Consider the following 17152-nt stretch of genomic DNA (forward strand, 5'->3'; position numbering starts at 1 on the left):
GACCACATTTCCTGTCTTTGTCTCCGAGAGACGAGAGAGGCCTTGAACATTTGGAGAAAGAACTGCGTCACAGCTTTTCAAGAAAAGATTCACGGAAAATATATTGCCAACTTAACTTGACAGTTTTTACTGAATATCTATATGAAACTGCTGCTGCTTTTCAGCTCCGTCACCAAGAGGAAGGGCCAAGGTTTATTGTCTTTTTATGTATTTGAATGTTGGTAAATGATTGATACCACTGTTGTGTCTTTCCTGTAAATATTAACTTGAAGCCAGCAGTTAGTTATCTCAGCTTTATTACAATGATCCTGACTCTGTCCAAAGGTAAGAAAATCCACCTTCCAGCATCTCTACAGCTCGGCCTCTGTAGCTTCATATCTACTGTGCAGACATGAGAGTGGTAACAATCTTCTTTTCTAACTGTAAGATAGTAAATCAGTGTCTTTCCCCACATTTCAAACTATTGATTTTAAAGAAATAAAAAAGGCAAAGTGGTTGAAGAGTCTTGGAAAGTACACATTTTTTTAAATTTCACAGAATCTTTTTTCGCAAAAAAAAGTCCACAACAGAGTGATTTCAAAACTTGTTTCAAATATAATAATTTTCTTCCGACCTCAGTCACCCCAGAACACCTCCCTATAAACTAATAAATAAAGTCTGCTATGCTGCCTTAGCTGCATTATCTTACCAGTTGATCTTGAAAGTTGTGGAATGAAAAGGAACAAGTTCTCCAACTTAATGTATTAGGTTCCCTGGAGGTACCCACGGATACAAAGGCAGGTGTACCAGACATAATAATAAGTACTTTCCTGAGATTATAGGACCTTCGTCTCCATGGTTACAATAATAGGAGGAGGTTACAGTTGTGGAGCGGTCATGGATAAAGACAACCTTTGACTACTGGTTTCAAATAAACAGACTATTGAGTGAAAGTCTTCCTCCTAACATAACAACACTTTATACTAAATAACTTAATTTCCTCCTTTGTTCTCATCATTACAACAGCAGCAACAGGTCACCTGACAATAGACAACATTTTTGAAGGATCTCAGTTAGTCAGTCAGACAGACAGTCAGACAGAGTTAGTCAGATAGACAGTCAGTCAGTCAGACAGACAGTTAGTCAGTCAGACAGACAGTCAGACATACAGTCAAACCGACAATGTGGTGGAGCTCCCAGCAGAAACAGGCACCGCCCAGCAACGCTCTCGCGCCGCAGCTCAGAGACACGAGACCTTGAATTTAACATTAATCTATGTATCAACGGGCAAAATTGGCACTAAGAGCTTTTCTACGGTGAGTACACTTTACTTTCATAACGTGGTTTCTCCAGTAACTACCCGACACGTCCTGACAACTGAGAGCTGAGGTGGAAGGAGCGGAAGTGAGTTTTCCGTTGTAAAGTAACGGGAGATATTTCGGATGAGCCACAGTGTCGCTGGACATTTTGAATGATCGGTTTAAAACAACAACAGAGTCGCGATCGCACCTGACCGCGGATGCTTATTTCACTCACTAACACAGACGACGTGTAGAGGATCATAAAAACAGCGCGTCAGTAGATCTGTTTTATTTCTATTTCATTTATACATGTCTTTACTTGATTCCCCTCTGTCAGAGAGCGGTGTGCAACAGGCACATGTCAGTGAGTTACATATAGGCAGCTAATTGTCACCTGATTCTTCTTGTTACTTCTTTCTCCGGTCCACCACAGACAACATGCTGCATGGCACGGAGACCTTTACGACTTCATGTACAATATCCTGATGAATCCTCAAGGTCGTCAACAACAACAATTTATTGTATTTCTCTATAAACCAGTAAAATAGTTTGACTTGGGTAAGTGCCTGTTCTAAACAGCACTGTTTGCTTGGCCTGTGGTAATGCTCCGGAGTCTCCCTCAAACAAATCTACAATAAACGATGTCATTGTTTGTTTGTTTGCAGAGATTTCTACAAACAGTGTTGCGTTCATCCTACCTGGTTTATCTGCCCCAAGGTGGTAAGAACATACGCTTGGGTCTGATCAGTCTGTGGTGGGCCTAACTTAGAAGACTTAAAGTCCAGAGAATTGGGTCCGGACTGTTTCCGCAGTTTGCCTTTCACACAAGAACAGCGCAGCGGGATGTTCCCTGCACAAACGCGTTCACAACAGCAACAAATCCTCCGCATTACTCAGGTGAGGGCTGGTGCAGCAGACCATGGAAGCCCCTTTACACCACTGTGATGAAAAAATAAAGATCCTGTAAGTCATTATAATGAGAAACTTTCTCAAAATAATGTCTTAATTAGGACATATGACATAGTTATGAGATAGTAAGTCATAAAAAGCTAAGTCATAATTATGAGATAGTAAGTCATAAAAAGCTAAGTCATAATTATGAGATAGTAAGTCATAAAAAGCTAAGTCATAATTATGAGATAGTAAGTCATAAAAAGCTAAGTTATAATTATGAGATAGTAAGTCATAAAAAGCTAAGTTATAATGATGAGATACTTTGTTCCACATACAGACGAGTCGACTGACGTTTGTGGAATTAGTAGGTAGATATTGAAGATATAGAGAAGGTCACAGAAGAAATCACTCACATCAGTTTAACACTCATCAAACAATCCAGCTCAGTTTATTTAAAGACACCAGAGTAAACAGAGGTCCGCCCTAGGTGGGGTTATTTGGTCATTGCCAACTCGACAGGATACAAAGAAATTGGGATTTTGAGAGTAAAGTCCTATTATCAAAGCACTTTTTCTATCATCCATCGTTCACACACCAACAGCACAGGCGTCAGGGGCAATCAAGGGTTTAGTGTCCTGCCCAAGAACATGCAGACCAGAAGAGCCTGGGATTGAACCACCGGTCTTCTTGTTAGTGGACGACTCGCTCTCTATCCTATATTCACCCCAAACACTCGCTTCATGCTTGACTGTGGGCATGCGCAACGCTTGGTTCATGCTCGGGATAGCTGGCTTTCAAGCTAACGTGCCATGCTAGCTATCAATGCGATTCTAGAGGGAAGTACACAGGAAATATCCAGATGAACAATAACACTCCATGTTAGCCAATTACCTCGGCTTTCTCTTTTGCATTAACAGGTTTTGATTGGCTCGCATATGCAATTCAGTATTTAATTAAAAATGATTTGATTGGCAGCTGCCTCTGTTGTCACATGAAAAGTCGAGCTCTGTTCTACTTCTACCGTAGAAGCAACGTGACGCAACAGAGCCACATTGCAGTTCAGCAAAACATGACGTCACCTTATTCAAAATGAATGAGCAGTGTTTCGGTTGAAGCCTCCAGTTTGAGTCCTGCGCCACATTTCATTTGAAGAGAGAAGAGGTGCCTTAGCATGTGGACACAAACCCCTGCAGAAATGATCAGGAGACCCCAGTCTTTGTGAAAACCCCTGGTGAACTGTTCCTTAGACCCCGTTTAACTTGCGCAGCCTCCACTGTCTTCAAAATCTATATTTTAATTGGAGCAAAGACTTTGCAGAGTTTACAAAACCATTAAATATTCTTTGTTCACTTTATTTGAAAAATCATAGTCTTTGGAGCAAATTCAAATGGTCGTTTTTACAGTGTATAAATGTTAGATTTATGAAGTAGAACGTTTCATAAATATTGTACTTGTCGCTCCAACGTATTACTAAATATTATTTCCCACTGAGAAAGTACCACAAAACGGTTCAAAGAGAGAGAGAGAGAGACAGAGACAGAGAGAGACACACACACTCAAAGAGCAGATGTAACACCTAGTGAACATGACTTGGGTGTTTTTCCTGTTTTGCTCTGTTATTTAAAGTGTGTGGGGGGTTTTTTGCTTCACTTTCTGTCTTCATCTTTGCCCAACCCTATAGGGTTTAACCAAACAGATATCATCAGCTCTATGTTGTAAGTCTGTGTGCCTCTGTCTGCTTTCTCAGAGCTGGTTTCACATCTTTTCAGACCAGTTCAGTTGTCCTCTGCTCTGTTCCTCTCTGGTTTTGTTCCTGTTGGTTCTCCAGTTTTTACCGTGTTAAGATTTTCTTTTTGCCTGCCTGCCAGCTTATCCACCAACTGACTGTAAGCCTACTTATTTTGATTTCATATTTGTTTTATTTTTCTAATGTCTGCATTTGAGTTATATAGGCAGATATGATGAACTCTGGTCAGTTTTAAGTGAAGGAATCATTTGCAAGTTGTTGTGTTAATTATTTTTGCTGAGGGGGAATTTGTAACCTCCTGTATTTATATGTGTGTTTTTCTTTGTGACACTTCAGAACCATTTTGAGTAAAGACCTTATAGAGTGAAGACATTTTGGCCAGTCCTTACTTTTTCAAAGGTCTGTTTGAAGAAGTTTCTTAAAGTAGGGGTAGGTTAGGTTTGGCAATGAATGTATAATGTTAAAGGTGTGTGTGTGTGTAATATACATAATCAATCACCACTTGTGATATTAAGGCTTCTGACAGCATAACATGTAGTTTTCTACAGTAGTATCATAACATAAATTCACTTGAGCTGCCCCCAGCTTACTGGCTGACTGACTTGGCTGTGGTCGATTTTTTCAAACTGTCAGTTGTGGGTTTACTGCATGAGTTCTTCACACTGAGCAACAGTTATGTTGGGCGGTTCTTTTTTCACTAAGTTCGTATTTTAGTTTGTTTTACTGACTTAATGTCTGACATCACCTGTGCAACTTAATTCACACATGACAACTAATGAGCCCCTCCTGCTCAGAACCAGGCCGACAACCTCAGTGACCAGCTGGTTAACATTGTAGTCAACTGTAAATTAACTATGTATATGGAACACAGTAAATTAAAATATGTGTATTTTTTATTACAGACTTTTTGTCCATTCTTTAACTGTGTCAGACATTTATTTCGAGAATGAAAAAATGTGTTGATAAGAAATCTGTTTTTCTCTGCAGAGATTTAAAGATGGGAAAAGTCCGCACCAAAACATTGTTGCTGGGGGGTTTTCTCTTGGTCTGTTGGTCCTCTATCTCAGTAAAGATTTTACTGCCAAAGAGTCATTTGTATCCCCAAAAATGTGAGAGAGGGAGCAGTGAAATAAGAAGATCCACAACGAACAACTCCTACGTATACTCCTTCCCGAAATGCCAACAAAACGCATCTGCTGGAAATGTCGAAGGCTTCGGCTCTCTTCCTGGTAATATAAAAGACTTTCTCTACCATAAACACTGTCGACATTTTCCCATGATACTGGACGTTCCTGACAAATGTGGAGGAGCTGATGAATCTGCAGACGTCTTCCTTCTCCTGGTCATTAAAAGCATCCCTGATAACTTTGAACGCAGAGAGGTACTGCGCAAAACCTGGGCTAAAGAGAGGCTGCACAACGGTGTGCAGATCCGGAGGATCTTCATCTCAGGAGAGACGGGTTCTGGTTTTGAAAGAGGGAGACAGAACAGACTTCTTGAGCTGGAACAAAATGAGTACAATGACATTCTTCAATGGGACTTTAGAGACACGTTCTACAACCTCACCTTAAAGCAGGTACTCTTCCTAGAGTGGATGGAAAGAAACTGTCCAAAGCTGCTTCTTGCTAAATGGTGATGATGACGTTTTTGCCAACACAGACAACATGGTTGAGTATCTCCAAGGCCTCAGGGACAATGATGGAAGCAAGCACCTCTTTACCGGACATTTGATCCAGAACGTGGGGCCCATTAGATCACCAGGGAGCAAGTACTATGTCCCAGTACAAGTGCAGGAGTCAGAGTCTTATCCCCCTTATTGTGGTGGTGGAGGCTTCCTCCTGTCTGGCTATTCAGCTATGGTCATATACAACATGTCCAAGTCCATCCCTTTTATTCCTATTGATGATGTTTACATGGGGATGTGTATGGCCAAAGCTGGATTAGGTCCAGTTCACCATATGGGTGTAAGGACAGCAGGCATGTACATTCCCTCGCATAAACTAGATGAATTTGATCCCTGCTATTATAAAGAGATTTTACTGGTGCACAGATTCCTTCCAGCAGGCATCTATCTTATGTGGCAAAGAATAAATGACCCCAATCTAAAATGTGAATTGGCAAAGAAATCATTTTAGTAGCATTAAGCTCACTGGTGGTGTCAATACCCTGTGATCAATTGGCCGGCAGGTCTATGACACAGTCTCTAATATCACTGGTAGAGGTTTAACCTAAACCAGACAACAACAAAAAACAGATCCATACCCTGACAGTGACACAGAGTCCTTATGTTTGCAACATAAAGTTATATTTGCATGATACATGAGAGAATTATTGTCCAAAATATAGTGTAACGCTGAAACAACGTTGCCTTTGCGATTCATAATTTAACCCTTTGCATCAGGCACCTGCTCTCCAGAAGAAACTGTATTGTAACTCCAAACAGAAAATATTTGTTATGCCCTCTATTTGCCAATTTAAAGATTATTTTACAAACTTGACCTCAATGTGGCAGTCTGTCAAGTTTTGGGATTTATTGAAGAAACTCATTGATATATGGCACATGTTTGATACATGTGCCTTTTTAATAATGTTGTTATTGTTTTATTTGTTCTGTAGACGCAGTATAATCACAACTATGAAGAGGGAAAGTGGTTTCTGACACAGAATTTGTTGAAGATCACAGATTGTAACATTTTATCAGTGGATGATTGCGTCTGGGTGTGTGTGTTTTGTGTGTTTCGTTGGTTAGTGTGGCTGTGGGTTTATGTTTTGACTGGAGCTTGGTGTTGGTCCACAATTCTGACTTGTTGGTTGCAAATTGTTCAAAAAAACATTAACAACCAGAAGTTGGCAGTACTGTATAAGGTATAATGTTGTGGCCAAAGTCTTACAAAATATTGTCAAATAATTTCTCAGGTTTAAAAGAAAAAAAAACGTTATTTTATATTTAGCTTTAGCTCATATATGTACAGTTTCCTTTATTTTTTTAGCATATCCTGTGTATTTATGTTTGAACAATATGTTCAGAAGACAAGTTGTTTTTCAGGACTGACAGCATTTTTGCACTGTCATTGACAAGACAACAATCAGGTTACAGTAATAAGGAGGGGCAGTGCATCTTCAGTCAGGACTCATATGTACAGAATAATTAGGGTATGGTTTTACATTATCAGGGTTGAAAACAAGTCTTTTTTGTTCTTTAAACAGTCTATTCTATAGAAATGTCGAAATCAATTTTATTTTTAAACATCTAAAAAAAGGATATATTTTGTGCTTACAGATGACCTACTATGTTTCTCCTTATTTCATGTAATACATAAAATATATCGATATCAAAGAAGGCAATTGTTATTCTTGGGAGATGTTAACACAACCCTTCCACAGATGTAAAAAGCACCTTCTACACCTACATTTATACTCGTACCACTGTGCCTCGACCAAATTATGTCGAAACAAATGTTAAATATTGTTGTAAATACAGGTTAAAATAACTTCTTAGAAGAGTAAAATAACTCAGGGTTCAGGAATAAAGCTGCCATGCGTGGCTACTATTATACAGGGGTGTTGATTGTAGTTTTTTTGTGTCATAGTCAAAAGTTTGCCAATATGTCATTGTATTCAGACAGTGATGGTAGCGGTGTGTTTATGTACTGTGAATATTTATGTTTGTTTGTTTTTTCAACAGGGAACAGGGAAATTGTGAATCCTTGCAAAATGTGTGTTTAATTAAAGAGAATAATGCACATGAATCTATACATGCGTTCTGTGGTGTAACATAAACTTAGTTAGAGGAACTAATTTCCATCAGCTATCAATGAAACAGCACGAGCAGCTCTCCTACTGGCAAGGGGTGTAACTGCAGGGCAACAAGTTCATTTTGAAAGAGGAACATTTTAGAGGAGCATCAAAGCAGCAAGTTGTTGTTCAGGTGGACTGTCTGTTTAAATGTAAAATGTATTAATACTGGTGTATAATGTTGTTAGCCATTCAATTTAATACAAAAATTACAAATGTTGCCCCACTCCTCATTTTTTGACAGTATTAAGGCTATTCAAAATAAATCCAACGATTTTGAGAATAATCCTGTAATATTACAAGAAAACAGTTGTGATTTAAAGAGAAGAAAGTCGTACCTGAGAAGAAATTCACAAACAAAAATACAGTTATAACGTCATGTGAAAAAAGTAATATTAAAGAATCAAGGGGAAAGAGAAAAAAACATTTCTGGAAATAACCAGTTATTGAAACTGATGTTAGGACTTTATTCTCGAAATATTATGACTTTTTTTTCATAATATTACATCTTGTTCTCATAATGTTACAACTTCATTTCTCGTAACATGATGACTTTTATTGTAATATCGCGACTTAATTCTCGTAATATTTTGATGTTATTCTCGTAGCACCGTGACTTTATAGACTCTGTACGTCAGGGTTCGGCTCCTGGCATAGGCGACATAGGCGGTTGCCTAGGGCGCAAAATGCCGAGAGGGCGCCACAAGAGGCTGATTTATCATGACATGATACATACTTTAACCAATGCAGTAACGTCACACCATCGTCCTCTAACCCCGGGGACACAACGGAGGCAGAAGCACCGCAAAGCGCCTCGAAAAGCTGTGCGCCTCCTTTCCGCGCCCATGTTAATCAATCGGGCTGTTCGCACCGGCAGCGAAGCACCGGGAATCTGAGGGGGGGTGAGGAGCCACAGGCAGCAGGTTCATTCAGTCTGCAGTCACTTTCACTTGTGGGTGAGACACTGGCTGGGATCCTGCTGCTGTGGCTCGGTGTGTTTCTGAATAATCGCTTGAATTAGCAGACACCTCTTACGAGAAACAAGTCTCACAAGTAACTGAATATTAGTTTTCAATAAAAACAGCTCTAAAGAATAGTCCAGGAACTGAAAGCTATTTTGTCTGAGACACACCTTGGATTCGTTCCATGCAGAACCTGAACGCAGCTAAGGGTGGGGGAATGAAATGATCCTGTAAAGTGACACACTGAGTTCCATGAAAGAGCACAAGAGACAAGGAAATGGTAATAAATCATTTCATTAATTAATAAAAAATGAAATCTCGCCTAGGGCTCCAACATTGCCAGGGCCGGCCCTGCTGTACGTAGCTACTTGATGGAGCAGTCAGGAGGGCGGGGCTGTCAGGCTGAAGGTGGCCGCGCGTCGTGTCGTCACGTTTCAAGCCCCTCCCTCTCCTGACGTTTGGGAACCGGCGGGTGACGTCACGGTGGTCGCTCCGCGCAATAAGGCGGCCGGACGGACAGAGACAGAGACACAGAGAGCTGAGGCCGCAGCGTGAGACAGGTAAGCAGAGAACGTCACTGTCTGACGTCTCTTGTACTTCAGAGACTTTTATCATCTCACCACCTGAGCGTCCATCATGACGTCAGGTAGCTCGGTCCAATCAGGGGACTGCTCCAGCTAGCTACTTAGCTCACGGTCAATGCCGGCGCGTCCATTCAATTGAACTTTATTGAACTTTTGTTTCAGAGTCATACAAAAGGTCCAGAGATTGTCTTTGAGAAAAAACAGCACCGCAGCGTGTCAACATTTTGTCTAGTCCGGAGGATCTAGATTAATGATCCGACACCATTGATTAATAACTAAATACATGATCTTAAGTTTGTCCAACATGGCCCCTCTGTATATCAACAGTGGTGAAAAGCTGTTTATTAGCACTTCTGTCATTAAATGTGTCGCACACACAGTTCTGGGCAATTATTGTCCGTGCACGTTTTACTATAGTGTTGGTATGCATGAAATGCAGTGTAACGAGTTATTGTGAAATGATTTTGCTAGCAATGACTCACTAGCTAACGTTCCTGTGTAAATGCAACGCTACCAACTCTGGTTATACGGGTTCGTTGTCATTCGTAGATAAGTGATGACGGATCTTGCAGGTGAAGGCTGAAGGCTGAAGGCAAAGGCGTGAATGGCAGCTTGCAGTACAGTGTCAATAGGCCTGTCATGGTTACTATTTTTTGTTGGATTCTTAGTGGCGTTTAGTGATAAGATTGTCATTTTAAGACCTTTTTGTGCACCACAGTCTCGGTGTCCAGAGTTAACTAGGTTTCAGTCTCCCCCACAAGCAAAACAGGAAACACTCCGGTTTCCCGCTGATCTTCTTAACCCAGGAAAGTAAACAAAGATAAGCATCATAAAACGTGTTTTATCCGGCCTGACCTACTCCCCCCCTCCTCCCTCCCCACGGACCAGGAGAGGAAGCCAGCCCACCCACCGAGGCTCTCCGGAGGCCGGTCAGGTGGGCGACGCCGCCCGGGCGCCCTGGCAAAAGGTACCGGGCCTGCAGGTGTCGGCCTCTCCGCCGACCTGGGACACGGGACAGGGGCTGCAGGTGTCGGCTTCACCGCCGACGGGGGACACGGGACAGGGGCTGCAGGTGTCGGCTTCACCGCCGACGGGGGACACGGGACAGGGGCTGCAGGTGTCGGCCTCTCCGCCGACGGGGGACCAGGGGCTGCAGGCGTCGGACTCTCCACCGACGCAGGAACGGGGGCTGCAGGCGTCGGTCTCACCGCCGACGCAGGAACAGGGGCTGCAGGGGACGCTGGCTGCACCGCCAGCCGGGGTGCAGGGACAGGGGGCGTCGGCTTCACCGCTGACGAGGAAACAGGGGCTGCAGGGGACGCTGGCTGCACCGCCAGCTGGGGTGCAGGGACAGGGGGCGTCAGCTCCACCGCCGACCTCGGTGCCGGAACAGGGGGCGTGGGGACAGGACCAGGCGTGCAGGTCCTTCGGCGCAGTGAAGCAGGCTGGAGCAGGAGCAGGTCCCGACCGGGCCAGCTGACGCTCCGCCAGCATCGCCTGCCTCTCCACCTGCCTCAGGAGCGCTTCTAGCTCCCGTCTGGTCGCCGCTCCATCCTCCCGGTACGCGGCCACCAGGTCCTCCATCATCCGAACAAGTTCCCACTCCGCCTGCCGGTCCGCGTCTCTGGCTGCATAGAGCCCCACGTTGGGCGCCAGTGTGGCAGTAGACCTTGCCACGGGGCTCTCCCACACACAGCCAGAGACGGAAGTGTTACTTTTTAACATTCTTTATTAAATCAAACACACCGGAACAAACCTAAATAAACTACAACTTAAATCAGACTAGCTTTCCAGCTCAGTCCTTCACTCAGTGTCTGGGAGTCTCTCCAGAGTCTGCGTCTCTGAGTTCCTCCCTGAGGCAGCGCAGACACTGCCTTTTAAGCACGAGGACCAATCAGCTAACAGCTCTCACCTGCGCTGATTGATCCTCTGTGGTGCAGGTGAGGGTGCTCTCCCCCCCTGCTCTCCCAGCCCCCTCACCTCCACAACGTGACAGGCCTAAGTGTCAAATATCTGATGCTGCTTTCAGACATGCACTGAACTCCAGATAATCTCCTGACAATCTCCGGAGGGGCTGTATTTGAAAACACAAATATCTGCGTGAAAGGCTCTTGACTTTCTCCAAATGTTGCCAGCCCACTTGTAAAAACTCATAAAGTCAGAATGAGCCCATGTGCAAACATAGCATAGTTCCCCCCTCCGTCCTCCCTTCTACCAAGCCACTTTGTCAACTACTTTACAAAAAAGATAGATGACATACGCTCCTCATTTTCAAATCCACCTTCTGTAACTACATTTCCATCAACTTCATCTTCATCCCCTTCTCTTTCCTCTTTCACCCCCCTGTCTCCCAATCAAGTTCTTACCTTGGTAACCTCCGCCCGCCCGACCACCTGCCCCCTTGACCCCATCCCATCTCACATTCTCCAGTCTTTTGCTCCTGACCTGTCATAATGGCAATTATCACGGTTTCATGCTCGGGATAGCTGGCTTTCAAGCTAACGTGCCATGCTAGCTATCAATGCGATTCTAGAGGGAAGTACACAGGAAATATCCAGATGAACAATAACACTCCATGTTAGCCAATTACCTCGGCTTTCTCTCTTGCATTAATAGGTTTTGATTGGCTCGCATATGCAATTCAGTATTTAATTAAAAATGATTTGATTGGCAGCTGCCTCTGTTGTCACATGAAAAGTCGAGCTCTGTTCTACTTCTACCGTAGAAGCAACGTGATTCAACAGAGCCACATTGCAGTTCAGCAAAACATGACGTCACCTTATTCAAAATGAATGAGCAGTGTTTCGGTTGAAGCCTCCAGTTTGAGTTGTCGTGTTCTTTTATCCTTAGGTATGAGAAGGGTCGGTCTTAGTTCAAAAAGTATTTATTTAGAAGCAATGAAAAGGTACAGCATAGCTATGGGCACTCAAGGCACAGCCTCGGCTTTTAGTCCGTAGCTCGGGGTAGTCAAGAGTCGCCCCGAACGGATGACAGGTGCAATATTTATAATAGTAGGTTGAAGGCGTGGTCCCAGCATCTTGGAACTGGAATCCACCAATGATGAGGAGCCGCTCCCAGGTTCGTCACTCCTTTGATAGTAGCTGGGCAAATCTTCACATTCTGACAGTGTTAAGTTTTGTGTATTAAGAAAAAGCCTTTATCCGGCTGAAGCTTTGTGAGTCTTCAGTAGTTTTGCAGACACAGTGTTTTTGTTTTTTTGGAGTGTGAAACATTGTGTTTCTATTTTATCGTCTGTATGTTCTGTGTGTGTAAGCATGCGTATTTATCAGACAAGACAACGCCTTTCCTATCTGGCCTTCAGAAGCTGGGGCAGCTTCTTGATTTCTTTCTAAGGCATAGGTCACAGTGTCTTAATGAGCACAGTGCATTCATGTATGTGTGATGTTGAATAAAGCTAAAGGAATACTGTAATATATATATAAAGGTTTATGTATGAGAACAAGTTTAAGTACAGTGTATTGTATGCCACGGATTACAGTCCTAACACATAACAAAACATAAATTCTTTCTGTTAAGGTACAAACATGGTGCGTGTAAAATCGATCCTTTTCGGGGCTATAGTGTCTAATTATATTATTAAAATCCTAACAGAGTCCTGCGCCACATTTCATTTGAAGAGAGAAGAGGTGCCTTAGCATGTGGACACAAACCCCTGCAGAAATGATCAGGAGACCCCAGTCTTTGTGAAAACCCCTGGTGAACTGTTCCTTAGACCCCGTTTAACTTGCGCAGCCTCCACTGTCTTCAAAATCTATATTTTAATTGGAGCAAAGACTTTGCAGAGTTTACAAAACCATTAAATATTCTTTGTTCACTTTATTTGAAAAATCATAGTCTTTGGAGCAAATTCAAATGGTCGTTTTTACAGTGTATAAATGTTAGATTTATGAAGTAGAACGTTTCATAAATATTGTACTTGTCGCTCCAACGTATTACTAAATATTATTTCCCACTGAGAAAGTACCACAAAACGGTTCAAAGAGAGAGAGAGAGAGAGACAGAGACAGAGAGAGACACACACACTCAAAGAGCAGATGTAACACCTAGTGAACATGACTTGGGTGTTTTTCCTGTTTTGCTCTGAAGTTATTTAAAGTGTGTGGGGGTTTTTTGCTTCACTTTCTGTCTTCATCTTTGCCCAACCCTATAGGGTTTAACCAAATAGTTATCATCAGCTCTATGTTGTAAGTCTGTGTGCCTCTGTCTGCTTTCTCAGAGCTGGTTTCACATCTTTTCAGACCAGTTCAGTTGTCCTCTGCTCTGTTCCTCTCTGGTTTTGTTCCTGTTGGTTCTCCAGTTTTTACCGTGTTAAGATTTTCTTTTTGCCTGCCTGCCAGCTTATCCACCAACTGACTGTAAGCCTACTTATTTTGATTTCATATTTTTTTTATTTTTCTAATGTCTGCATTTGAGTTATATAGGCAGATATGATGAACTCTGGTCAGTTTTAAGTGAAGGAATAATTTGCAAGTTGTTGTGTTAATTATTTTTGCTGAGGGGGAATTTGTAACCTCCTGTATTTATATGTGTGTTTTTCTTTGTGACACTTCAGAACCATTTTGAGTAAAGACCTTATAGAGTGAAGACATTTTGGCCAGTCCTTACTTTTTCAAAGGTCTGTTTGAAGAAGTTTCTTAAAGTAGGGGTAGGTTAGGTTTGGCAATGAATGTATAATGTTAAAGGTGTGTGTGTGTGTAATATACATAATCATTCACCACTTGTGATATTAAGGCTTCTGACAGCATAACATGTAGTTTTCTACAGTAGTATCATAACATAAATACACTTGAGCTGCTCCCAGCTTACTGGCTGACTGACTTGGCTGTGGTCGATTTTTTCAAACTGTCAGTTGTGGGTTTACTGCATGAGTTCTTCACACTGAGCAACAGTTATGTTGGGCGGTTCTTTTTTCACTAAGTTCGTATTTTAGTTTGTTTTACTGACTTAATGTCTGACATCACCTGTGCAACTTAATTCACACATGACAACTAATGAGCCCCTCCTGCTCAGAACCAGGCCGACAACCTCAGTGACCAGCTGGTTAACATTGTAGTCAACTGTAAATTAACTATGTATATGGAACACAGTAAATTAAAATATGTGTATTTTTTATTACAGACTTTTTGTCCATTCTTTAACTGTGTCAGACATTTATTTCGAGAATGAAAAAATGTGTTGATAAGAAATCTGTTTTTTCTCTGCAGAGATTTAAAGATGGGAAAAGTCCGCACCAAAACATTGTTGCTGGGGTTTTCTCTTGGTCTGTTGGTCCTCTATCTCAGTAAAGATTTTACTGCCAAAAGAGTCATTTGTATCCCCAAAAATGTGAGAGAGGGGAGCAGTGAAATAAGAAGATCCACAACGAACAACTCCTACGTATACTCCTTCCCGAAATGCCAACAAAACGCATCTGCTGGAAATGTCGAAGGCTTCGGCTCTCTTCCTGGTAATATAAAAGACTTTCTCTACCATAAACACTGTCGACATTTTCCCATGATACTGGACGTTCCTGACAAATGTGGAGGAGCTGATGAATCTGCAGACGTCTTCCTTCTCCTGGTCATTAAAAGCATCCCTGATAACTTTGAACGCAGAGAGGTACTGCGCAAAACCTGGGCTAAAGAGAGGCTGCACAACGGTGTGCAGATCCGGAGGATCTTCATCTCAGGAGAGACGGGTTCTGGTTTTGAAAGAGGGAGACAGAACAGACTTCTTGAGCTGGAACAAAATGAGTACAATGACATTCTTCAATGGGACTTTAGAGACACGTTCTACAACCTCACCTTAAAGCAGGTACTCTTCCTAGAGTGGATGGAAAGAAACTGTCCGAAAGCTCGCTTCTTGCTAAATGGTGATGATGACGTTTTTGCCAACACAGACAACATGGTTGAGTATCTCCAAGGCCTCAGGGACAATGATGGAAGCAAGCACCTCTTTACCGGACATTTGATCCAGAACGTGGGGCCCATTAGATCACCAGGGAGCAAGTACTATGTCCCAGTACAAGTGCAGGAGTCAGAGTCTTATCCCCCTTATTGTGGTGGTGGAGGCTTCCTCCTGTCTGGCTATTCAGCTATGGTCATATACAACATGTCCAAGTCCATCCCTTTTATTCCTATTGATGATGTTTACATGGGGATGTGTATGGCCAAAGCTGGATTAGGTCCAGTTCACCATATGGGTGTAAGGACAGCAGGCATGTACATTCCCTCGCATAAACTAGATGAATTTGATCCCTGCTATTATAAAGAGATTTTACTGGTGCACAGATTCCTTCCAGCAGGCATCTATCTTATGTGGCAAAGAATAAATGACCCCAATCTAAAATGTGAATTGGCAAAGAAATCATTTTAGTAGCATTAAGCTCACTGGTGGTGTCAATACCCTGTGATCAATTGACGGCAGGTCTATGACACAGTCTCTAATATCACTGGTAGAGGTTTAACCTAAACCAGACAACAACAAAAAACAGATCCATACCCTGACAGTGACACAGAGTCCTTATGTTTGCAACATAAAGTTATATTTGCATGATACATGAGAATTATTGTCCAAAATATAGTGTAACGCTGAAACAACGTTGCCTTTGTGATTCATAATTTAACCCTTTGCATCTGGCACCTGCTCTCCAGAAGAAACTGTATTGTAACTCCAAACAGAAAATATTTGTTATGCCCTCTATTTGCCAATTTAAAGATTATTTTACAAACTTGACCTCAATGTGGCAGCCTGTCAAGTTTTGTGATTTATTGAAGAAACTCATTGATATATGGCACATGTTTGACACATGTGCCCTTTTAATAATGTTATTGTTTTATTTGTTCTGTAGACGCAGTATAATCACAACTATGAAGAGGGAAAGTGGTTTCTGACACAGAATTTGTTGAAGATCACAGATTGTAACATTTTATCAGTGGATGATTGCTTGTGTGTGTTTTGTGTGTTTCGTTGGTTAGTGTGGCTGTGGGTTTATGTTTTGACTGGAGCTTGGTGTTGGTCCACAATTCTGACTTGTTGGTTGCAAATTGTTCAAAAAAACATTAACAACCAGAAGTTGGCAGTACTGTATAAGGTATAATGTTGTGGCCAAAGTCTTACAAAATATTGTCAAATAATTTCTCAGGTTTAAAAGAAAGAAAAATGTTATTTTATATTTAGCTTTAGCTCATATATGTACAGTTTCCTTTATTTTTAGCATATCCTGTGTATTTATGTTTGAACAATATGTTCAGAAGACAAGTTGTTTTTCAGGACTGACAGCATTTTTGCACTGTCATTGACAAGACAACAATCAGGTTACAGTAATAAGGAGGGGCAGTGCATCTTCAGTCAGGACTCATATGTACAGAATAATTAGGGTATGGTTTTACATTATCAGGGTTGAAAACAAGTCTTTTTTGTTCTTTAAACAGTCTATTCTATAGAAATGTCGAAATCAATTTTATTTTTAAACATCTAAAAAAAGGATATATTTTGTGCTTACAGATGACCTACTATGTTTCTCCTTATTTCATGTAATACATAAAATATATCGATATCAAAGAAGGCAATTGTTATTCTTGGGAGATGTTAACACAACCCTTCCACAGATGTAAAAAGCACCTTCTACACCTACATTTATACTCGTACCACTGTGCCTCGACCAAATTATGTCGAAACAAATGTTAAATATTGTTGTAAATACAGGTTAAAATAACTTCTTAGAAGAGTAAAATAACTCAGGGTTCAGAAATAAAGCTGCCATGCGTGGCTACTATTATACAGGGGTGTTGATTGTAGTTTTTTTGTGTCATAGTCAAAAGTTTGCCAATATGTCATTGTATTCAGACAGTGATGGTAGCGGTGTGTTTATGTACTGTGAATATTTAT

At 41.7% G+C, this 17152-nt stretch overlaps 1 protein-coding gene and 1 pseudogene across 2 annotated transcripts; both read left to right on the forward strand.

Moving 5' to 3' along the window:
* The first annotated feature begins 1172 nt into the window (after positions 1–1172).
* On the forward strand, positions 1173–16461 carry LOC118121467 (N-acetyllactosaminide beta-1,3-N-acetylglucosaminyltransferase 3-like). Of its 2 annotated transcripts, none has more exons than XM_047343163.1 (2): positions 1173–1295; positions 14488–16461. In XM_047343163.1, the coding sequence occupies exons 1-2, from the start codon at positions 1255–1257 to the stop codon at positions 15635–15637; spliced, it is 1191 nt and encodes a 396-aa protein (XP_047199119.1). In that variant the 5' UTR covers positions 1173–1254; the 3' UTR covers positions 15638–16461. The 2 variants fall into 2 exon arrangements, with proteins under 2 accessions (XP_047199119.1, XP_047199120.1); XM_047343164.1 differs by lacking the exon at positions 1173–1295 and adding an exon at positions 13443–13638 and having other exon boundaries at positions 14488–16460.
* LOC124854785 lies at positions 3086–6094 on the forward strand (annotated as a pseudogene).
* Positions 16462–17152: the final 691 nt, after the last annotated feature.

This window comes from Hippoglossus stenolepis, chromosome 14, assembly GCF_022539355.2.
Source record: "Hippoglossus stenolepis isolate QCI-W04-F060 chromosome 14, HSTE1.2, whole genome shotgun sequence".
Lineage (NCBI taxonomy): Eukaryota > Metazoa > Chordata > Actinopteri > Pleuronectiformes > Pleuronectidae > Hippoglossus > Hippoglossus stenolepis.